Consider the following 25,827-nt stretch of genomic DNA (forward strand, 5'->3'; position numbering starts at 1 on the left):
TTATAGGCCTGCTTCACTGTTTACGCCGGGAAAAAGGTTAGGTTTTTAGCTTCTATGCTAGCTGCCTGTACTCCCGACGCCCCAGTGTAGCGCCGCTGTTATCATGAGTCAGAGCAACTCAAGCATTGTCATGAGTCAAGTCTGCAACCACAACCATGTTAATTGGAGTCTTAGGTGTGACTGAAGTGGTGATTGGGATTACCTTTTCCTCCTCTTGACCAGGTAAAAGGAATTTTAAGCAGTCGGAATAATTGGACCATGTTCGGTTCAACCCCTCCACAGAAACCCAGGAACCGTTGACATCACACTTCCTGTATGCATGACCTGGACATACACACAAACACAGGCACAGACACCACACACACACACACACACACACACACACACGATCTGGTCATTAACATTGCAGCATACAGTTAACTGCCAAAACAAAGGAAACACCAACATAAAGTGTCTTAATAGGGTGTTGGGCCGCCACGAGCCAGAACAGCTTCAATGCACCTTGGAGTGGATTCTGCAAGTGACTGGAACTCTATATGAGGGATGCGACACCATTCTTCAATGAGAAATTCTATAATTGTGTTTTGTTGATGGTGGTAGAAAGCGTGGTCTCTGGCACCGCTCCAGAATCTCCCATAAGTGTTCATTTGGGTTGAAGTCTGGTGACTGAGACGGCCACGGGATATGGTTTACATCGTTTTCATGCTCATCAAACCATTCAATACGTCAAATCCATTACATGTACATTGCTTGTCTCCATATAAAGACCACATAATGCAACACACAGGATTTTAACACAATGATACTGCAGTTAAAACGGTATTCAGTATATTCAATTGTTACCATGGGCCAGATTTACTAAGGGTTTGCACCAGCTCAGAAGTAAAACATGAAGCTAGAATCCTCATTTCAAACAACAACAAAGTGGGTCACCCCGCCTCTGTTCCCTCCGGGGATACGGTTGAGCTTGAACAACCCAGCAGCGTCGCAGTTCTTGACACAAACTGGTGCGCCTGGCAACTACTACCATACCCCATTCAAAGGCAATTACATTTTTTTTGTCTTGCCCATTTCACCCTCTCAATGGCACACATACACAATCCAGGTCTCAATTGTCCCAAGGGCTTAAATCTTTATTTAACCTGTCTCCTCCCTCCTCATCTACACTGATTGAAGTGGATTTAACAAGTTACATAAAGAAGGGATCAAAGCTTTCACCTGGATTCACCTGGTAGTGTCACGGAAAGAGCGGGTGTTCTTAAAATGTTCTGTATACTCAGTGTACACCCCCCCCAAAAAAGTGCAAACTTTGCACCCAGTGCAAACACTTAATAAATATGGCCCCATGAGTATAGCCTATCTGTACCCCAATACCTTGATGGTTGAAGTCGTAGATGTAGCTGGGGCAGGGGATCTTGGTTAGCGCTCCGGGGGATCCCTGAGGCCAACAGATCAGACCATCCCAGCCAGGGGCACAAAGGTCATCTGGATACATAGTGGGAAAGGGGAGTTAGGTAATATAAGTGGTGGGCACCAATACTGAATTAAATATGATATAGATTTCACTTGATACCGATATGAGCAATTCATATTGTGATATTGGTTTATTTGTGTTTGATATCGATATCTGGAAGGCATATTATGATATTGGTTTATCCTTCCTCTTATTTTACACTCTTATGTAAAAACCAATACTGTACATGACTGTTCCTGCATGAACAAACCCCTCTCACAGACCTTCTCACTGGCTCTCAACTTAGTGACTTAATTGCCTGTGATAAATTGACTTATTTAAACTGTAGGTTTAGGCTCCCAGAACATTCATATATGGTCCAATGAGTAATCAGCAAGCACTTGTCTGGACGTGGAAGTGAACAGAAAAAAAAACGAGGTTTTTATAAAACCTAAAATCTTCACAATTACAAACATCAATATATGTGATGTAGATATTTTAGGCTTTTACTTTCATAAGTGACATTATTTGGACATTGTGTTAGAGGGTATCGTCATGAAAGGAACGGAGGCTCCCAGGCCAAATATCATGGCCACTCCCTTAGGATAAATCTGAACTTAAAAGAAATCATTGCTATTGAACTCAAGGCATTATCATTGAAAGGTTTCATTGACTTGTTGCTTTTGTGCCTGTCAATGGTAAGTGCTGGTGATCTTGCAGACACTGGACATTGATCCACTCAATTTAAGAAAGGGCAAATATCCAGCAGTGTGCACTCAGTCCACATCATCAATGAAACAAGCTGAAGAAGGATCAATTTACTACATATCGGCTCCATGGACAAAAACTCTTTCTCCCACTATGTATATTTAAACCTCCGCTCTCTTGATTAAACACATTTCTAATATTAATCTATATTCCATGATGAGAGTGTGAGATGGAAAGACAAAGCTTATGAGTCACTCATTAGCGACAAGTGCAAAAACATTGCTCATAGTCATTACAGCTATATATACACACACACCATCTGTCCACCAGATGAGTAGGCTAGTGGGAGAGCACTAGGAGTAATAGGTTGTCGTCTTTTGTCAGCTAGCCCTCCTGATGGTTCAGTGAAACAAGTGACTAGGGTGGGACTGCGTCACAAATGGCACCCTATTCCCTTTATAGTGCACTACCTTTAGTGCCATTTGGGATGCAAGCTGAGACTAAGTAATAAAGACCTAAGACTGAGAAAAAATAAGAAGTAAATATATTTAAATAAATTAATATATCTTATGATTGCAATTAGGGTTGCACATTTTCAGGAATGTTCAGAGGTGGAAACTTTCAGTGGGAATTAACGGGGATATATGGGATTAATATCAATATCATTTAAATGCAGATGTTTTTTGCATTGGATATATTTACCATATATGGATACAGAAACATAAACCCTTTACCTTATCATAAGTAGACAATTGCAAATGATTAAATCCTTCAAATAGAAATAAAAACAATTTAGTTACGAATTGAACTTTAATTAAATGAGTTGCCTCTTCACATGGGATGATTTCACTGAACAACAAAAGAAAGGGAATATTGAATGATCCCCAATGAGCCATCGCATCTACCAAAAACATTTTCAATATACATCTGTAAAATGATAGTCTAGAAACTAAAGCTTTGGTTGTCTTCCTCTCATGCTTCCATGTCTTCTCCCCGGACCTCAATGTCCACCTCATCTTCACGGTCACTTTCCAACCTTGTTGAGGATAGCTTGTCGTCAGGCTCAAAAAGCCTAAAATTTGCCAGGATGGCCACCAATTTCTCAACCCTTGTATTGGTCAGCTTCTTGCATGCTTTGGTGGGTGCGTTCCCAAACAAGGACCAGTTGCGCTCTGAGGCGGCTGATGTTGGTGGGATTTGGAGGATGATGGAGGCAACAGGTGACAGAGCCTCAGATCCACAAAGTCTCTTCTACCAGGTGGCTGATGAGATATGTTGGCACGACTGCCATATTGCATCTTCATCCCAAAGCCCTTGTTTGGAAGTGTACTTCGCCAGACTGCCAAGAACCTTGCCCTCATCCAGGCTAAGGTGGTGAGACACAGTAGTGATGACACCATAGGCCTTGTTGATCTCTGGACCAGACAGGATGCTCTTGCCAGCATACTTGGGGTCCAACATGTATGCTGTGGCGTGTATGGGCTTCAGGCAGAAGTCTTCATGCTTTGTGATGTATTTCAGAACTGCAGTTTCCTCTGCTTGGAGCAACAGTGTAGTGGGCATGGCAGTACGAATTTCTTCTTACATCTACAAGCAGAGTCTGAACATCAGACAGGACCGCTTTGTCTCCCTCAATCCGTGCAATGGCTACTGCTGTAGGTTTCAGGAGTTTCAGGCTGCTTACCACTCTCTCCAAAAATAGATCATCCTGGAGGATCCTCTTGATGGGGCTGTCCATATCGGCAGACTGTGATATGGCCATTTCTTGGAGAGACTCCTTCTTCTCCAGGAGACTGTCAAACATGATGACAACACCACCCCAATGGGTGTTGCTGGGCAGCTTCAATATGGTGCTCTTATTCTTCTCACTTTGCTTGGTGAGGTAGATTGCTGCTATAACTTGATGACCCTTCACATACCTAACCATTTCCTTGGCTCTCTTGTAGAGTGTATACATTGTTTTCAGTGCCATGATGTCCTTGAGGAGCAGAGTCAATGCATGAGCAGCACAGCCAATGGCTGTGATGTGAGGTTAAGACTCCACTTTAGACCAAGCAGCCTTCATGTTCACAGCATTGTCTGTCACCAGTGCAAATACCTTCTGTGGTCCAAGGTCATTGATGACTTCCTTCAGCTCATCTACAATGTACAGACGGGTGTGTCTGTTGTCCCTGGTGTCTGTGCTCTTGTAGAATACTGGTTGAGCGGAGGAGATGATGTAGTTAATTATTCCTTTCTCATGAACATTCGACCACCCATCAGAGATAATTGCAATACAGTCTGCTTTCTCTATGATTTGCTTGACCTTCACTTGAACTCTGCATACAGCAAATGAGTAGACAAAGCATGTCTGGTTGGAGGGGTGTATGCTGGGCGAAGAACATTCAGAAATCTCTTCCAATACATATTGCCTGTGAGCATCAGAGGTGAACCACTTTCATGCACAGCTCGAGCAAGACATTCATGAGCATTTCTCTGACTACGTTCCTCTATTGAGTAAAAAAAAACCTTCAGATTCCAGTAGGACCATGAACTGTTGCTATTGATAAGGTCTAATTCATAATTTTCAACTCGAATAGAAGTAGAGGGACTTTTGTCAGAGGATGCTTGTTGTGAGCGCTGAGGGAACTTATGCACTTGACCAGATGATTCTGCATCTTTGTTGTATTCTTCACATATGATTTGGCACTGTATTTGCAAATGTACACAGCTTTTCCTTCTACATTAGCTGCAGTGAAATGCCTCCACACATCAGATAGTGCCCGTGGCATTTTCCTGTAAAGATTTTTAAAAAAGAGTAAAAAAACAAAACATACAATTCCATGTACAGATAAATAGTTAAGCAGTTAGATTAAACAACTCCTTTTAAGACAAATGTTTTTAAATGAACCATGTATGGAAACAGGTGAATTAACACTCCTCAGTTAACAGGATCAAGCAAGCTAAACCCCACATGGTAGCAAAAACTAACTAGCAGAAATTGTTTACAAGTTTAAAAATTATTTAAACACACCTTGTTGTAGGCTACAATTTAATAGTTAACAAAAAAATGTAAGATAAAATATATTCACCCCACCCAGTATTGTAATCAAAACTTACCAGAAAGCATGTAGTCCTTGGCTCAGACAGTGTAGTAGTGTGGGCTCAATAGCATCTCATACTTGTGCAAGATTTTGAGAATCAGCTGTACATGTGATGGAAGAATGCACTGTGCATGCAAAGGGTTGTAATTCCATTGAATTGGGGATAGTTTAACCAACATATGCCACACGACCTAGAATTGCCTTATGTGCTTCCCACAAAAAAGGTTCACTGTTATAAGCTAACTTTTTTGATGAATTTAAGTAAAATTCCCCAAATTCCCGGGCTTAAATTCCCATGGAAAATTTCCAGAAACCCCCCGGAAATTTACCGGAAAGTTTCCAACCCTAATTGCAATCCAGGTCTAAATAGTAGATATTTGTATATTTCAGTGTCTCAGCTGCAGTAGCCTTCCTATGCGTATGATGTCATACTTCATTATCTCAGAGCCAAATTGGATCTGATTATAGCTGGGTTGAGTCACATTATCATTTGAGACATCAAAGCACGTTGTATTAATTTAAACTGACAGACAGGAAATGTGCCATATTGGGGTTTGGGACCACTTGCCAGGTGGGTCCCATGTGCAGACACTGTGAAATACCTTAAAGGTGGAACTGACATTTTTTTTTAACTACTTTGAAGACATGAAACCAACAATGATAATATCAGTCAAAAAGATCAAATTCCCAGTTTATACTTCAAAACCAATTTCATTAAGTTTTAAAAATAGGTTCTATTTGACTCAAAATTCCATGAAGTAGAAAGTAAGGCATTGTTGGCAGAATAAATGGACGCAGTTCAATGCATGATTAATATAATTTACAAATAGCAATATTTTTGGAACCACAAATAAATGTACCTGGTTGTAAATCACAGATGGTCTGGTACATTGTTTGTTTCCTCCACCCATTTGGGATGTTTCAGTTTCAATGACCCAATATTTTGAACAAAAACAGATGACTAACTAAGGCTGGGAATGTCAATACAATCAAAATAACAAGGACAGTGATCACAAGTCAGTCATAACGTGGCCAATAGGCTAGCACGTGTGTCAAACAAGGCCTTCAGACTGAATAGGACACATAAGCGAGTATAAATGAGTCAACAGTTGAGACATCTACTTTATGAAATTTTGGCATGATGCGCTCAAAATCGGTGAATTCAACTTCAATATCTGATTTTCCTCTTGAAAATGTCCATAGGCCTACTGTATTAAACCAAGTTATAATTAATGGACTAAATCAATTATAAACAAAAAAACATGTTTTTACTCATGGGTTTTCAGTACATAAAATGTATCGGGAAAATTGCCGCTGTATATTTGTCCTGGTAAATGAGGAAATACTATATTTCAGGTGTACAGAATGATTCTCAAATACTGTAGATACATCCGTCCTTAGTCTGCTCAATTAGCAGGCTTGAAGTGAACTCCGACCTTTGATAACACCGAGGGAGAGGTAATAGGATGGCTAATGATGGATGCAACTGAGATCAGGTGCGTGAGTGATCTTAGCCCGTATTGATGGTTGAACGAGAGATCACCGGGCAGTAATGATTAGAATTGGGCCATTGCCTTTAAAGGAACAATCTCGGAATCAAAACAACAAAGCTATATAATTGCTATATATCCTACATTTAAAGACTCAAATGGAATGAACCAATCACAGATTTCAATTTTAAATGGGGCAAAGGGAACACAGTCTTATAGGGGAACAGAATTATCTGTTATCATTTAGATCTGGGTTAAATTATCTGGAAAAACCAAATACAACAGACAAATACACCACTGATTGAGGGGAAGTGGGGTTATATAATGTTTGTAATTTTTTATTTATTTTACTCCTATGAAAGGCAGAATATCATTTAGCCAATAAGTGGTTTCATTGATGTGATTTCAGTAACATTTTAAGGGTCCATAATAAACCATTTATTCAGCATTTATAAAAATTGTGTGTCCACCATTTATTAATCATTACTCACATTTATAAACTGTAATGGAATTTTTATGTTTGTGCTTTTCTTATAACAAATGTCTGTCTTCTATTCATGTGCTGTTCTAAGAACCAATTTCTGTGTTCATGCAAGTGGCTGACTGTACAAATCCTCACTATCAGTAGCTGCAATTTGGCAGTACGCCCAGACCGTGTTTTGAGAACAAACTAAAGATATCTCAGTTTCAAGGTCTCAGCTAAGAGAGAAAGAAGCCTCGTGGGGTATTGGTCTGTCACACGTTTGGAACCGGTATTGGTCGGTCACATGAATGAAACAAAACGGTAATGATTAAGTAATTATGCTAAATCATGCAAATATAACTTGTCTGCGTATAGCCGTATATAAGACAACTGCTGGGTTTGCCCAGGGAGAGCTGCTGATTGATATGTGAACTATGGTGCATTGAATTGGTTGGAACCTCCCAGCGTGCTGACAATAAAACAATGATTCATTTAAGATTGACTTTGAGGTGTCCCTGTGTAAGAATTTCCACGACAAAACCATTTACTAATGATTAGTAAAGTCCTTTTGCAGTCCCTAATCTAAAGTGAGCACTATTTATAGTTTATAAATGTTGCGAGACCAGTGTAATTTCTCACAAATAGATGCATGCCATTGGTAAACATTCCAGCAGTACCTGGTAAAAGAATAAGCACGCCACACAGGATGTTTAAGGAAATATACTACATATACACAAAAGTATGTGGACAACCCTTCAAATTAGTGGATTTGGCTATTTCAGCAACACCCATTGCTGACAGGTGTATAAAATCGAGCACACAGCCATGCAATCTCCATAGACAAACATAGACAAACATTTGCAGTAGAATGGCCTTATGGGGCGGCAGCGTAGCCTAGTGGTTAGAGCGTTGGACTAGTAACCGGAAGGTTGCGAGTTCAAACCCCCAAGCTGACAAGGTACAAATCTGTCGTTCTGCCCCTGAACAGGCAGTTAACCCACTGTTCCCAGGCCGTCATTGAAAATAAGAATGTGTTCTTAACTGACTTGCCTGGTTAAATAAAAGGTAAAATAACTTTTTTTTTTAAACTATAGGATGCCACCTTTCCAACAAGTCAGTTCGTCAAATTTGTGCCCTGCTAGAGCTGCCTGGGTCAACTGTAAGTGCTGATATTGTGAAGTGGAAACGTCTAAGAGCAACAATGGCTCAGAAGCAAAGTGGTAGGCCACACAAGCTCAGAGAACGGGACCGACAAGTGCTGAAGCGTGTAAAGATCATCTGTCCTCGGTTGCAGCACTCACTACCAAGATCCAAACTGCCTCTGGAAGCAATGTCAGCACAAGAACTGTTCGTGCAGCCGCAAACAAGCCTAAGATCCACATGCGCAATGCTAAGTGTCAGCTGGAGTGGTGTAAAGCTCACCACCATTGGACTCTGAAGCAGTTGAAACACGTTCTCTGGAGTGAAGAATCACACTTCACTATCTGGCAGTCTGGCGGACGAAGCTGGCGGCTACCAGGAGAATGCTACCGACCATAGTGACAAATGTAAAGTTTGGTGAAGGAGGAATAATGGTCTGGGGCTGTTTTTCATGATTCGGCCTAGGCCCTTTAGTTCCAGTGAAGGGAAATCTTAACGCCACAACATACAATGACATTCTAGACGATTCTGTATTTCCAACTTTGTGGCGAACAGTTTGGAGAAGGCCTTTTCCTGTTCCGGCATGGCAAGTGAGGTCCATACGGAAATGGTTTGTCGAGATCGATGTGGAAGAACTTGACTGGCCTGCACAGAGCCCTGACCTCAACCCCATTGAACACCTTTGGGATTAATTGGAACTCCGACTGCAAGCCAGGCCTTAATCGCCCAACATCAGTGCCCGACATCACTAATGCTCTTGTGGCTGAATGGAAGCAAGTCCACACACTTTTGGTCATGTTGTGTGTATATATATATATATATATATATATACACACACACACACACACACACACACACACACGTGTGTGAATAACTAGCTAACTAACCTTTACAAACGTGGGAATAATGATTACTAAATGGTGGGCAAACTGTTTGTAAATGCCTTATAAATGTTTTATAATGGACCCTTAAAATAAAGTGTTACAGTCATTTCTGCATCTCTCAGAGTATATAGCAAACTGTATTTTCATAATGCCTCCCAGTGAAACCATAAGACTTCCGTCATGACTAAATTTGGATGGGTATCAGAAGCTGGTCTGTTTTTCTAAGTAGCCAGGATTTACTTACTATAGACTGTCACCAAACAATAAACACACTAATTATCCATTTTGCTCCAATATCTGTTTACGTTCTGACATTTCTAATCTCCCACCTGGTTTTAACGACTGGTAGATTCTGGATCAAACACACAAAGCGCTTTGTTTTTATCCAGCTCTCACACTGCTACAGAATGTGGGCGGACACACGGAGGATAATAACATGGAGTGCAGCAGCCAGAAAGAGAAACAACCGCAGGGTTGGGGCTGGCAAATTGGCACAGATTCAAATTAATGGAATAAATCCTCCTTTCAGCACCCACAGATTCCGTGGCTAGGGAGAGACACAGCATAATATCTGTGATCTTAAGTCATCTTTGTCTAATCAAACTGCAGTGGTAGTCCAAGTAAATAAAGGCTTTTCAAGAAGTGCCTCCCTCCGCTCTTCAAGAGTGCCTATATGAGAATACTAAGATGAATTTTTCAAAATGTTTTAGTGGTTGCCATAATCCCAGTTATTTTTCCCAAAGACCACTTCTGCCAATTGTAGTTTTCATCCATGCTGTATTGAAAGTTGTCTCAAGCTACCGCAATTAAAAATATATTATAATAATTATAATAATTCGGGGGGGGGGTGAGAAATATTTTGGATAAATATCAGAATACACATTTTTTGCATGAAGCATTACTCAATTCAGTAAATCGCATGTTGAGCATTGACTGACAATGTGAGAAATGCAAGGAGTTCAGCGTTGTCAGTGTACATGCAACAGCACCACATCCAGTCTCTTTCACCAACTCCAACCTCTGACTGAGTGAAGCCTGGGAGAACGTGGGCAGACGTGGAGCAGGCTAGTGTTTGCCCGTCTCTCAAAACCCAAACCCCTTTTCCAATATGCGGGAGACGAATACACGTAAAGTTATGGGATTTGGTCTCTCCAGGCGGGATTGAAGTATGGCGGGCTGCTACGGTTACCATAAAGGTCTGTCTGGATCCACCCGGAAACACGCTGGCCAATGGGGCTCTGCTAAAGCGAGGTAGACCAATCATCTGCTTAGTGGGTACCGATTACACAAACAAACAAAAGGTTGTAAATGACCTATGCTGCCCAAAGAGTAAAATGATGTACGTAAGTCAGTGTTTGCCCACCTGCAGGGTTGTGTGTGGAGATGTTCTGATGACACGCGACTTTGACATCATACAGCAGGTACATCTGCTCCTGTGCTGTGAGGCCGACCTCTGGATGAACCTGCGGAGTAGATTGCAGCATTGATTCCAAAAAGTTGCCCCTTAGATGCTGATCTTTGGTCAGTTTAGCATTTCCCCCCGCTAATAGTTAAGGGTAGGATTGGGGAGGGCAAGCTGATCCTAGATCTGCACCTAGGGGAATCTTCACCCCGGAGGTCATTTTGAGCTCAAACATAACGAGGAGAAATGGTAAAGTGGCTTTGATATAAACTTTGATAAACATCTAAAAGGTCATATTGACAATGACATATACTGTAGCATAACATACTTCATAAATAAAACAGATGTCATATACATTTGGCACACAGTAAGCAATCGCCACACGCTGACGCACTGTGCTCATACTTCCGCCTCATTTAAATGCATTCAAGGAGAAAGTGGATGTTGAGTACTAGTCAACAATGAATATGCAAACATTGACTGATGAGTACAGAAGTGGGCATGTCTGAACATATGCATGACAGAATACATTTTCAGATGAAATAGCACCAATATAAAGAAACATAATGTGTGTGTGTGGGGGGGGGTCCATCTTAGTTTTACCATTATTTACAGAAGAAGTATTTTAAAAGATAGACTGGGAGGAAAGGGTATAGGAGTAGAGGAGTAGAGAAATATAGGGGATTGTAGATGCAAGACAAAAGCAACCAAATGCATTATGCCAAGAACTTTGTCAACTAGACTTGCAATAGCCTGCCTAAACATAATAATACATGTTTTACTAGTTGAATGGTGCATTTCTAACATCCCTTCTCATTTAACCCTCACCCCATACCTACACCCTAATATACACGGAGTGTACAAAACCTTTGGAACATTTACTGTAACTCAGCAGACGCTCTTATCCGGAGCAATTAGGGTTAACACCTTCCTAATATTGATTTGCACCCCCTTTCGCCGCCAGAACAGTCTCAAATCGTCGGGGCATGGACTCTACTAGGGTGTCACAAGCGTTGCACAGGGATGCTGGCCCATGTTGACTCCAACAGGGCTGGATGTCCTTTCGGTGTTGGACCATTTTTGATACACACGGGAAACTGTTTAGCGTGAAAAAATCCGACAGCGTTGCAGTTCTTGACACACACAAACGGGCACCTACTACCATAATATACACTGTTCAAAGGAACTTAAAAATGTGGTCTTGCCCATTCACCCTCTGAATGGCACACATACACAATCCATGTCTCTTTTGTTTAATGGCCCGTTAATTAACCTGTCTCCTCCCCTTCATCTACACTGATTGACATCAATAAGAGATCATAGCTTTCACCTGGATTCACCTGGTCAGTCTGTCGTGGAAAGAGCAGTTCCTAGTGTTTTGTACACTCAGTGTCTATAATCTAGCATCATGTTGCTTGTAGCCTATGTAAAAATGGTCATGCAAATTCCGTATGTGTGTGGTTTATTATTATACACAGTGTAGGCTCCTGTAACAAAACAGGGGGGGGAACCCTAGATTCATTATTCCACAAAAAATACAAACAATATTACTCTAAATCGTCTAGTCTACTTACCTGTGCGTAAACGTGTAGGTAAATTACATTCCAGCATAAAATAAACTTCGCAAAGTTACGCAGAAGTATTGTATTCATTCTGCAGATCATTGGTGGACAGCGTTGCATATAGAGGATTCGATCAACTCCAAAATCAGCTGTGTTTCTGAAGCACGCAGTAGTTCAGGTGTTGTGTCAAACTCGACTGGACGTGGTTCTCCTTCCTGTAGTCTACTCTGTGCGTATTTCCATCCGACGCTCTTGAAGTCTGTTGACAGAGGATGTCAGGAGAAAAGGGCGCAGGAATCGTGTAGGCTTGGTCAGAGTTTTGGTGTCATCTCTCTGAAATAAGGATGTAGCATAAACTTGTTCAAAACGTTTATTGATCATTTGTGGACCTTGAAATAGATAGGCTATATGACTGGCCTTTCAGGCTACTTGTGTCCTGTAGTTCCTCTCTGAAACACACCATTTTAGTAGGCTAAGTTTGCTTTACAGAAACAATTTGGGCATGTTGTCTCTTCCGTGGGCCATGAGCGTTAAAAATGCCATATTATTATTATTATTATTTTAAACACGAATACTCATTATGTTCAGAAAGTCGCAAGAAAATTCCAACCAGAATTATCCATAGGCTAGAAAAAAATCGAGTTTGCGCCTGATAACCAAAATAACTATTACTCTACAGTAGCCTAGCTAACCTACCTATAACTGCATTTCCCGTCTGCACGTGAGTAATGTCGCTATCTATCCGTAGTCATGAAATCTTACGATGTGGGAAGGGATGTCCGCAGCGGTCTGCAGTGTGTGTGTGTGTATGTTCGCCCATAAGCGTCCAAAAAACGCATTTTCTAATTAAAAATGAATGCATTTTGAGAAAAATATTGTTTGCAAATATTGTTCATGTTTAATCTTGGTCAGACTCAGAGTTTGTCAGACTTTCTGTGTGAACAGGTTACAGCGTTCAGAAATCTTAAAGCTACACTCTGTGATTGGCATTACATCAATTGTTTTAATTTGAAGTGAATGATAAAGCCATTGTTTCTTGAGGAATATAACTCATGATCTTAGATCAACTGTTTTACCCCATCAGAACCCAAATAATAAGGTAACTAGATAACCAATAACCTGACTAGATCATAAAGGAACAATTTTCCAGACAGAGGATTGAGTTTACGGTTTATTAACCCAACTTCACACAGGTTACTGTTTGGCCGTAGCCCACGCCAAATAAATGAAGAATACCCTATAAAATAACCGTGACCTTCTCTTGTGAAGACCAGACGTAAGAGAGAGAACAATGGCTAAACCTAATCTTAACTTCCAATGCTCCATCCCCCTGCCCAACCCGCCTCCGCCAACCATCAGGATGCCCGGCATTAGAACATTCCAGACATTCCCGTGATTGGCAGATAGCAGGTTGATTGGCATGTTGGACCCTGCAAACACTGGGTGCTGGTACGTACAACACAACCAACTAACCTAACACATAACTCACAGCTGTCTGTGCGGGTCACTACAATAACATGTATTAAACACTGTATAGCTTCAAAACATGGTTTAAACTATCATTTTGATCTCATGGATGGTCAGTCCTTGCATTCCTATCTCTGTCGTGGTCATTACCATGTAAAATGACCCATGAGCACCCTAGACCTTAACCGGCACCCAAGACCCGCTACAATTTAATGATCGCTCCAACAGATCTACGGTCGACACAATCGTCATTGCTCTAAACACTGACCCATCCCAGCTGGACAAGAGAAATACCTATGTAAGAATGCTGTTCATTGACTAGAGCGCAGTCTTAAACCCCATAGTGCCCTCCGAGCTCATCACTAAGCTCAGGGTCCTGGGTCTGAACCCCTCCCTGTGCAACTGGGTCCCGGACTTCCTAATGGGCCAATTTATTCGAGGTACTCCTCACTCTTTTGTTTGGGTTTCAACCCTGTGTTTTGTATACGTGTTTGTTTGGTCTTCGTCCCTGTGCCTTTACATGGCACACTGTAATTATGGTCAATAAAAAAAAACTATTATGCATTCCTGCGCCTGTCTCCCGATCCCTTTATACCAACGTGACACACACCTGTTAATTGAAATTCATTCCAGGTGACTACCTCATTAAGCTGGTTGAGAGAATGCCAAGAGTGTGCAAAGCTTGGCTACTTTGAAGAATCTAAAATCAATTTTGATTTGTTTAACACTTTTTTGGTTACTACATGATTCCATATGTGTTATTTCATAGTTTTGATGTCTTCTCTATTATTCTACAATGTAGAAAACAGTTGTCACGACTTCTACCGAAGTCGTTGCCTCTCCTTGTTCGGGCGGTGCTCGGCGTTCGACGTCATCGGTCTTCTAGCCATCATTGATCCATTTTTCATTTTCCATTGGTTTTGTCTTGTCTTCCCACACACCTGTTTTCAATCCCATTCATTGCCTGTTGTGTATTTAACCCTCTGTTTCCCCTCATGTCTTTGTCAGAGATTGTTTATTGTCAGTGTAGTGTTTTTTGTATAGGTGCGTGTCGGGTCTTCGTACCCATATTTGTTTATATTCATATTTTCTATTTAGTGTTATGGAGCATGTACTTGGACATTTATTAAAAGACTCCATTTTACACTCCGTTTGACTCTCCTGCGCCTGACTTCCCTGCCACCTATACACATATATCTGACAACAGTAAAAATAAAGAAAAACCCTTGCATGAGTAGGTGTGTCCAAACTTTTGACTGGTACTGTATGTAAATGATTATTCCAGTTTCTGACGTTATTTCTGATATTTCTTCATTTCTATTTATTTTTCTGGAATACGTGTGTATTGTTTCTTAATGACATTTTCATTGCTAGGTATTACTGCACGGTTGGAGCAAGAAACAAGCATTTCGCTGCACCTGCAATATCTGCAAATCGGTGTATTCGACCAATAAAATTTGATTTGAGCACCAACATGTGCCGTTTAGAAGAGCATATAATATTTGGTGTGAAGTGAAAGCTAAGATTCTATATTTGGGGGAAATGAAGGCATAGATGCATTTTTCAACCATTTTCCATCTTAAAAATGTCTGGTTACAAAAATGGAAAAGGAGTATTAGAAATCATCTACTAGAAGTCTTAAAATGTATTAGAAATACATAAAACACAATCTTGTAGTAATATCATAATTTATACTTCGTTTTGCAGAAACTATTTGCCTTCTGTAGGTTTAAGAAATATTGTCTAGTGTCTTCTGTTACCTTCATTCTGTTACCGGGTGTTGAGTCAACTTCACTTACTGTAGTTCAATAAGCAAAATAGATTTTTTTCAAACTCAAGGTGTTATATCGTAGCTGACACTCCACTTTTTCTGCAGACATCTTTGAATCTTTATTCAGAGTAGATATTTAAGAGTTTTTGGAAAATGTGTCCAGGTAAAAAACAGGGAGATTTTACTGTCATTCTGTTGCCAAGCTTTGCATGTGCCCTGTTTCTCAAGTAAACATGTTAAGTAACATTGTTAAAGTAGACTTCTGCATACTGTCTACAGTGCCTTCAGAAAGTATTCAAACCCCTTGACTTTTTCAACATTTTGTTGTGCTATAGCCTGAATTTAAAATGGACACAATTTTGATTTTGTGGCACTGGCCTACACACAATACCCCATAACGTCTAATTGGAAATATGCTTTTCCACATTTTTACAAATTAATTAAAAAAGGAAAGCTGACATGTCTTAAGTATTTAACCCCTTTGTTATGGCAAGCCTAAATAAGTTCAGGAGTAAAAATGTGCTTAACAAGTCACATAATAAATTGCATGTACTCACTCTGTGTGCAATAATAGTGTTAAACATGATTTTTGAATGACTACCTAATCTCTGTACACATACAATTTTCTGTAAGGTCCCTCAGCCGAGCAGTGACTTTCAAACACAGATTTAACGACAAAGACCAGGGAAGTTTTCCAATACCTCACAAAGAAGGGCACCTATTGGTAGATGGGTAAACATTTTTTTTAAAACATACATTGCATATCCCTTTGGGCATGGTGAAGTTACTCCTTCCACTTTTGATGACGTATCAATACACCCAGTCACGACAAAGATACAGGCGTCTTTCCTAACTCAGTTCCCGGAGAGGAAGGAAACCGCTCAGGGATTTCACCATGAGGCCAATGGTGACTTTAAAACAGTTACAGAGTTTAATGGCTGTGATGGGAGAAAATGGATGATGGAATCAACGACATTGTAGTTATTCCTCAATGCTAAACCAAATGACAGAGTGAAAAGAAGGAAGCCTGTACAAATATTCCAAAAATATTCCAAAACATGCCTCATGTTTGCAATAAGGAACTAAAGTAAAATTGCAAAAAAATGTGGCAAAGAAATTAACTTTATATCCTGAATACAAAATATTATGTTTGGGTCAAATCCAAGGATGGTACACATCACTGAGTACCACTCTTCATACTTTCAAGCATAGTGGTGGCTGCATCATGTTATGGGTATGCCGGTCATCAGCAAGGACTAGGGAGTTTGTTTTTGTTGAATAAAAATAAATGGAATAGAGCTAAGCACAGACAAAATCTGTGAGGAAAAGCTGGTTTTGTATGCTTTCCAACAGACACTGGGAGACAAATGCACCTTTCAGCAGGACAATAGCCTAAAACACAAATCCAAATATACACTGGAGTTGCTTACCAAGGCAACTTTGAATATTCATGAGTTGCCTAGTTACAGTTTTGACTTAAATTGGCTTGAACATCTATGGTATGTCTGTCCAGCAATGATCAACAATGAACTTGACAGACCTTATTCCAACATGTATTGATTCCGGGGAGCAAATTAGATATATTTCTGTATTTAATTTTCAATAAATTTGCTAACATTTAGATGTCAAAGTGAGGAATACTTTAAAACTTTGCAATCAATGGTTTTTGCATGGCATACATTTTAGAGTGAAAAGGGGAATCTCAGCTTCACTGTTACCATGGAGATGGCCTCTATATTGTGAGAGTGGTTAAATTTCCCCAGCCCTACAGCGGTTTACCAAAACAGGTGACCGGAGCATTTATACAACTGACAACATCTGAACCAGTCCAGCAGAGATTACTCAAGAATTTTTATGATGGTCTACAGACCTCAGAGTATAGGAAAATTTGGTCTTGAAGTTCCACGGTTAATTCATTTTTTTTTTTACAGTTCCCTTTTAGAACTGGGAGGCCAGGTAGGTATATCCAATTCAACTGAATGTATCCCTCCAGGGGAACTTAAGGTAAACCGGTTACAAGTACAATATCACAATCAACACCACACCATCCAAATAAAAAATGCAATACACAACAGACCTCATTCCCCAATACAATACATCCCCCCCAAACAATAGATAATACACAATTCAATAACGTATTAATAAGTGGAATTCAGCCTGATTGGAACTAAACACTGCCGTATCTGTGGTACTCCAGGACCAGGGTTGCCTCTAGGCAAATTAGAGGCAAATCGTCTAAAATCTGTGACAACTCTTTGCCAGAAACCTGTTTTTTGGTAAGACTCTGCACTACAGCATACATCAGGTTAATTTGACATGATGACTTGACCTGCTCCACTGATGTCATATCCACTTACTGGAGTCCCTGTCTTTTGTGGAAAACAGAGTCCAAAGAGACGATGCACTCAAACCATAGTAAGGAAAAACCAAGGAGGCAGAGATGCCAAAAATATTCTTTATTTAATTACACGCTCAAAAAAATACATAGACGTTCCAGTGCAATAAAGTGAAAAACAAACATTTCAGCGTCTATGCCATCTTCCGTGCAATCACCGGTTATGGCATAGAAGCATAGAAGCAGAAACAATGCTCTATTTTTTATTTTGTTCAGCACTTTATTGCACTTTGCGCTGGCACTTTTTGTATTCTTTCGACCATGACATTAAATTAAGAATATTTTTTTGGGCATCTCTACCTCCTTGGTTTTTCCTTTTTATGGTTTGAGTGCAAAAGGTTGCAGCTCCCGAGTAGCGCAGTGGTCTAATGCACTGCATCTCAGTTCTTGAGGTGTCACTACAGACACCCTGGTTTGAATCCAGGCTGTATCACAACTGGCCGTGATTGGGTGTCCCATAGGGTGGTGCATAATTGGCCCAGCGTCGTCCGCTGGGCCAATCATTGTAAATAAGGATTTGTTCTTAACGGACTTGCTTAGTTAAAAAAAAATATATATATATCATATTTAAGTACAGTGCACTCAGAAAAACTTCAGACCCCTTGACTTTTTTGCTATGTTAAAGCCTTATTCTAAAATTGATTACATTTTTTAAAAATCCTCATCAATCGACACACAATACACCAGAACAACAAAGCAAAAACAGGTTTTACAAATTTTTGCAAATGTATTAAAAATAAGAAACAGAAATTCCTTATTTACAGAAGACCCTTTGCTATGAGGCTCGAAATTGAGCTCAGGTGCATCCTGTTTCCATTGATCATCCATGAGATGTTTCAACAACTTGATTGGAGTCCACTGTGGGAAATTCAATTGATTGGACATGATTTGGAAAGGCACACACCTGTCTATTGTATATAAGGCCCACAGGTGACAGTGCATGTCAGAGCAAAACCAAGCCATGAGGTCGATTGAATTCTCTGTAGAGCTCCGAGATAGGATTGTATCGAGGCACAGGTCTGGGGAAGGGTACCAAAAAATGTTTGCACCATTGAGGGTGCACAAGAACACAGTGGCCTCCATCATTCTGTAATGGAAGAAGTTTGAAACCACCAAGAATCTTCCTAGAGCTGTCTGCCCTGACAAACTGAGCATTTCGGGGGAGAAGGGCCTTGGTCAGGGAGGTAACCAAGAACCCAATGGCCACTCTGACACAGCTCCAGAGTTTCTCTGTGGATATGGGAGAACCTTCCAGAAGGACAACCATCTCTGCAGCACTCCACCAATCAGGCCTTTATGGTAGAGTAGCCAGACGGACCACTTCTCAGTAAAATGTACATGACAGCCCTCTTGGAGTTTGCCAAATCCACCTAAAGACTCTTAGACCATGAGAACCAAGATTCTCTGGTCTGATGAAACCAAGATTGAACTCTTTGGCCTGAATGCCAAGCGTCACGTCTGGAGGAAACCTGGCACCATCCCTACGGTGAAGCATGGTGGTGGCCACATCATGCTGTGGGGATGTCTTTCAGCAGCAGGTACTCGTCAGGATCGAGGGAATGATAAATGGAGCAAAGCACAGAGAGACCCTTGATGAAAACCTGCTCCAGAGCACACAGGACCACAGACTGGGGTGAAGGTTAACCTTCCAACAGGACGACAACCCTAAGCACACAGCCAAGACAATGCAGGACTGGCTTCGGGACAAGTCTCTGAATGTCCTTGAGTTACCCAGCCTGAGCCCAGACTTGAACCCGAACATCTCTGGAGAGACCTGAAAATAGCTGTGCAGCAACACTCCCCATCCAACCTGACAGAGTTTGAGAGGATCTGCATAGAATAATGGGAGAAGTATGCCAAGCTTGTAGTGTCGTACCAAAGAAGACTCAAGGCTGTAATCTCTGCTTCAACAAAGTACTGAGTAAAGGGTCTGAATACTTATGTAAATGTAATGTTTCATCTTTTTTCTTCTAAAAAACATTTTTTTTCTTTGTCATTGAGGTATTGTGTGTAGATTGATAATTTGTTTTCTCCATTTAAGAATAAGGCTATAACGTAACAAAATGTGGAAAAAGTCAAGTGGTCTGAATGCACTGTACATTCTGAATGATATGGTACTTACTGTAAGTATTAGCCATCTATCATCTACGCCTGGGCGCAGACCCTCATACTGGTTCTCCTTGATGGTCTGGTTTCCCATATATTTGCTTGGGGCAATACAGTTGAAGTTGGAAGTTTACATACACCTTAGCCAAATACGTATAAACTCAGTTTTTCACAATTCCTGACATTCAATCCTAGTAAAAAATCCCTGTCGTAGGTCAGTTAGGATCACCACTTTTTTTTTAAGAATGTGAAATGTCAGAATAATAGTAGAGAGGTGTTAAGGTTTTCTTCCGGTGAATGAGAGGAGGACCAAAATGCAGCGTGGTTAATTCGATACATCTTTAATAAAAAGATAAACGAACAATAAACGTAACGTGAAAACGTAAACAGCCTATTCTGGTGCAAACAAACACTGAGACAGGAACAATCACCCTCGAAACACTCAAAGAATATGGCTGCCTAAATAAACACCTGCCTCTGATTGAGAACCACTTCAGGCAACCATAGACTTTTCTAGACAACCCTACAAAACCCCAAGACAAAACACACCACATAATTAACCCATGTCACACCCTGGCCTGACCAAAATAATAAAGAAAACACAAAATACTAAGACCAGGGCGTGACAAGAGGATTCATTTCAGCTTTTATTTCTTTCGTCACATTCCAAGTGGCTCAGAAGTTTACATACACTCAAATAGTATTTGGTAGCATTGCCTTTAAATTGTTTAACTTGGGCCAAACGTTTCGGGTAGCCTTCCACAAACTTCCTTGTGGTCTACAATTTTTTTTCTGAAGTCTTGGATGATTTCCCCATGTTGGCAAGCAAAGAGGCACTGAGTTTGAAGGTTGGCCTTGAAATACATCCACAGGTACACCTCCAATTGACTCAAATGTCAATTAGCCTATCAGAAGCTTCTAAAGCCATGACATTGTTTTCTGGAATTTTCCGAGCTGTTTAAAGGCAGTCAACTTAGTGTATTTAAACTTCTGACCCACTGTGAATTAAGTGAAATTATCTGTCTGTAAACAATTGTTGGAAAAATTACTTGCGTCATGCACAAAGTAGATGTCCTAACCGACTTACCAAAACTATAGTTTGTTAACAAGACATTTGTGGAGTGGTTGAAAAACTAGTTTTAATGACTCCAACCTAAGTGTATGTAATCTTCCGAATTCAACTGTCGATGCCATGGACTATCTAGTATCAATGTTTGTTATCAACACAGTATACAAAAATGTTTGCTTAAAATACTAATTTCATGGAAGAGTCACGTAAAATTAAATCAAGAACAAGTTGGAAAGAATTCTCAGGAAAGGTAATTTACCCAGAACAAAACAACAAAGTCTCATGACGGAATGCTCAGTTTGAGCAGTAAACATTACATTCTGAGGACACCACAGAAAAGGCTCATGTGACTCCCAGTGCTGTTGGAGTCAGACAAGCCTCCCACTCCTCCACTTTATGCATACCTATGTAACCATCCTCTGATCACTCTACATCGAACCACGGGCACAACGGCTTGACATTACAGTTGCCCTGTAATGTCCTGTGAACTTTTAGAGGTGCTCATTTCCCCCAAAATGGATAATGTAGCAATCATCCTGTGTGGCTGAATTGGTTGTGTTTTCAATTCCAATTCCTGCATGGATCACATATTGTCACGCCCTGACCTTAGTTATCTTTGTTTTCTTTATTATTTTGGTTAGGTCAGGGTGTGACAAGGGTGTTTTGTTCGTTTTGTATTGTCTATAGTTTTTTTGTATGTCTAGGGTTTTTTGTAAGTCTAGGTGTTTATATGTCTATGGTTGCCTGAATTGGTTCTCAATCAGTGGCAGCTGTTTATCGTTGTCTCTGATTGGGGACCATATTTAGGTAGCCATATTCCTTGAGTAGTTTGTGGGTTGTTATTCTATGTTTAGTTGCCTGTCTGCAGTAGCCATATTAGCGTCATGGTTCGTTTTGTTGTTTTGTATAATTTGTTCATTGTTCGTTCTTTCATTAAAGAAGTATGTACACTTACCACGCTGCGCCTTGGTCTCCTCCATATGACGATTGTGACACATATACTGTAACTACAAAGTCTCTTTGGGTAAAAGTATATGCTAAATGGCATAAATTACTTTTACTACTATCAGATTGCCAATTAGTCTGCATGTTGTTCTAAAAAGAGACATGTCCATCATTGTGATTCAAAGTGAATGTGTAAGATCCCAGTTTATATATAGAGTCATTCTGTGAGAGCAATAATGTGCCTTTGTACGTCGATGCAGTGAGCAAGTCTTTCATCTGACTGATCTTTCATTTCAAAGAGCCCTAATCCAATCTATGCCATCTGTTAGCCCCTATAGCTGACAAGGAGAGGGCTTCTTGGTTCTCCTTCCTGTTTTGCTCCTCTGATGGGGCACTTGCTTGCTCTGTTCTCACATCGGAGTATGCCAGTGCATGTTTGACAGCTTTTTTTTTCCAGGGGGAGAATTCAAAGGTGTTACGTGTGACCTCCAGATGTTAGTTTCACACACACACACACGTCACATTATACCCGAAGCTGTGTAAAAGAATTTTTTTTTTTACATGGTCATAAGCCTTTTATAACAGTTCTCAAATATGATTAAAGTTAACTTCCAACTGTATATTTGACACACTAAAATACAAAAAACCCCCACTATTATTTAGTGAGAATGTTATAAAGTTCATTTCCAACTGTTCATTTGACCCACTGTGTTCTAAACACTGAAAAAGCCATCTCTTAGTCCTAATAAGCATGTTACAACTGACCACTTTGCCATGTACGATTACAGTTTCGGGGCAAAGTAGTTCAGATGTGGAGCCAGTCGTGGGATGCTGTATGAAAGAGAGCAACCCGGCTCTCCATGTTTGCTGATCTGTGACCTGCTAGCACCGCCCCCAGTTAGAAGGGAATAAGGCAACTTCAGAGTTACACACAAATACTTTGACACACAGATGAAATTGACACGGAAAGGTAGTGGAATGGTGGTGGTTCTGTAGAAGGAAATTACTAAATCAAATCAAATCAAAATCAAATTTTATTTGTCACATACACATGGTTAGCAGATGTTAATGCGAGTGTAGCGAAATGCTTGGGCTTCTAGTTCCGACAATGCAGTAATAACGAACAAGTAATCTAACTAACAATTCCCAAAAAAAACTACTGTCTTATACACAGTGTAAGGGGATAAAGAATATGTACATAAGGATATATGAATGAGTGATGGTACAGAGCAGCATAGGCAAGATACAGTAGATGATATCGAGTACAGTATATACATATGAGATGAGTATGTAAACCAAGTGGCATAGTTAAAGTGGCTAGTGATACATGTATTACATAAGGATGCAGTCGATGATATAGAGTACAGTATCTACGTATGCATATGAGATGAATAATGTAGGGTAAGTAACATTATATAAGGTAGCATTGTTTAAAGTGGCTAGTGATATATTTACATCATTTCCCATCAATTCCCATTATTAAAGTGGCTGGAATAGAGTCAGTGTCATTGACAGTGTGTTGGCAGTAGCCACTCAATGTTAGTGGTGGCTGTTTAACAGTCTGATGGCCTTGAGATAGAAGCTGTTTTTCAGTCTCTCGGTCCCAGCTTTGATGCACCTGTACTGACCTCGCCTTCTGGATGACAGCGGGGTGAACAGGCAGTGGCTCGGGTGGTTGATGTCCTTCATGATCTTTATGGCCTTCCTGTAGCATCGGGTGGTGTAGGTGTCCTGGAGGGCAGGTAGTTTGCCCCCGGTGATGCGTTGTGCAGACCTCACTACCCTCTGGAGAGCCTTACGGTTGAGGCGGTGCAGTTGCCATACCAGGCGGTGATACAGCCCGCCAGGATGCTCTCGATTGTGCATCTGTAGAAGTTTGTGAGTGCTTTTGGTGACAAGCCGAATTTCTTCAGCCTCCTGAGGTTGAAGAGGCGCTGCTGCGCCTTCCTCACGATGCTGTCTGTGTGAGTGGACCAATTCAGTTTGTCTGTGATGTGTATGCCGAGGAACTTAAAACTTGCTACCCTCTCCACTACTGTTCCATCGATGTGGATGGGGGGGGTGTTCCCTCTGCTGTTTCCTGAAGTCCACAATCATCTCCTTAGTTTTGTTGACGTTGAGTGTGAGGTTATTTTCCTGACACCACACTCCGAGGGCCCTCACCTCCTCCCTGTAGGCCGTCTCGTCGTTGTTGGTAATCAAGCCTACCACTGTTGTGTCGTCCGCAAACTTGATGATTGAGTTGGAGGCGTGCATGGCCACGCAGTCGTGGGTGAACAGGGAGTACAGGAGAGGGCTCAGAACGCACCCTTGTGGGGCCCCAGTGTTGAGGATCAGCGGGGAGGAGATGTTGTTGCCTACCCTCACCACCTGGGGGCGGCCCGTCAGGAAGTCCAGAACCCAGTTGCACAGGGCGGGGTACTATACATACAATATCACGAGAGCTGTAATAACGGATTGTATAAATGGCATATAATCCCTGAACATGTTTATAGGTTACAAGCTATACAGAAACAGCATGCAACAATAACAACTAACTATTAAGAACGATTTCACACAACTCACTTTGGACATACGCACTGTAATATCTTGACATATGTTCAGTGTGATTACGTCTAGCCTATCACATGCGACATCATTGGCATAAACGTCACCATTTGTACGCCAAGTGCACGTTACTTTTGGATCCAGATGGCAAAATAAACAAGTCAATTCAAAATTCGTTGTCGATCCCTTTCCTTTGATTGGACACAAAGAGTGACTGTTAAGTGGAAATATAACATGGTGTCAGTTTCTATCCAACTCACAATCAAAATAATAAAATGGAGTCATAGGGGATTCCAACACCGTGGATGGATTGGGATTCAAACTTACCTGACGGATGGAGAAATTTCCGACAGCACGCTGAGATGTTCTCTGGATTGCTACGTGCTAAGAACGAGAAGTGCAGCTATCCCCTGTTGTGGATGGGGGAAAAGGAAGTGAGAGACAAAGGTGCTGAAAACATGACAAGTATGAGGAATACATCATGCCCAAGGCGAATCCGATTTTTGCTCGGTGACAGAAAAAAATTAAAAGGTGTAAACGAGTCCGTCGAGCATTGTTACAGATGCTAAAATTGCTAGTGAAAGACTAACTATCCAAACAGTGATGAGATGGTTAGAAATTGGATTGTTAAATTACGAACTCACCTAGCGCCTGAAAAGCTATTGAGTAATGGCTCATCAGATTTGACTTTGGAAAAAATCCATAGACACTGGGCGCTCACACGAGCTAACAGGAACAGTGGAGGACCATGACTAGCGATAACAGAGCTAGCGCTGCTACAGCTGGTCAGGCAGTGCATGCTCTTAACCAAAGAGAACATGGAGGACACATACACGACGCAATGCAACAGAGCTACGGGGACATTGCAAAGAGGACCAAAATATGTGGAACTTGCGGGAGAGAACACAGTGACAGTGAGGAATGTCCAGCAAAAAAGGCAGCGCTACAATTGTAAGCGATTCAATCACTTCTCCAAGTTATGTGGAGCACATACTCTAAACACAGCAGCCACAGCGCAGGATGAGAACTGTGCATGCTGTAGTTGAGGACATGGCCACAGAGCAAAGGGATATGTTAAAGGGACATGTAACTTCAAATGTAGACATAAGGACACTGCAGTCATGTTAGGGTTGGACATTTTCAGCACACAAGCACCACCCATCTTAGGGCTGAAAGCTTGCCTAGACATGGATTTAATCAAACGGGTGTTGTCGGTCAATACAAATGCAACACTGAATGTAACTAACATTATTGAGGAGTTCTCTGATGTGTTCGAAGGTATCAGAGAGTTCCCAGGAGAATGCAACCACCACATCGATCCCAAGGCAACACCAGTTGTGTA

The 25,827-nt window shown here is 40.9% G+C and overlaps 1 protein-coding gene across 1 annotated transcript in view; it reads right to left on the bottom strand.

The window, feature by feature from the left end:
• Positions 1–12,902, bottom strand: part of LOC112253993 (parathyroid hormone 2 receptor-like) — a 40,327-nt gene extending 27,425 nt beyond the window's left edge. Inside the window, exons 1-4 of the mRNA XM_042324122.1 lie at positions 12,198–12,902; positions 10,585–10,684; positions 1,375–1,485; positions 203–324 (exon numbers count right to left, since the gene is read on the bottom strand). Coding sequence (XP_042180056.1) covers positions 203–324; positions 1,375–1,485; positions 10,585–10,684; positions 12,198–12,305 — 441 coding nt within the window. The 5' untranslated portion in view covers positions 12,306–12,902. The remainder of the gene's footprint in view (positions 1–202; positions 325–1,374; positions 1,486–10,584; positions 10,685–12,197) is intronic.
• Between the last annotated feature and the right edge of the window lie 12,925 nt (positions 12,903–25,827).

This window comes from Oncorhynchus tshawytscha, linkage group LG07 (assembly GCF_018296145.1).
Source record: "Oncorhynchus tshawytscha isolate Ot180627B linkage group LG07, Otsh_v2.0, whole genome shotgun sequence".
Taxonomy (NCBI): domain Eukaryota; kingdom Metazoa; phylum Chordata; class Actinopteri; order Salmoniformes; family Salmonidae; genus Oncorhynchus; species Oncorhynchus tshawytscha.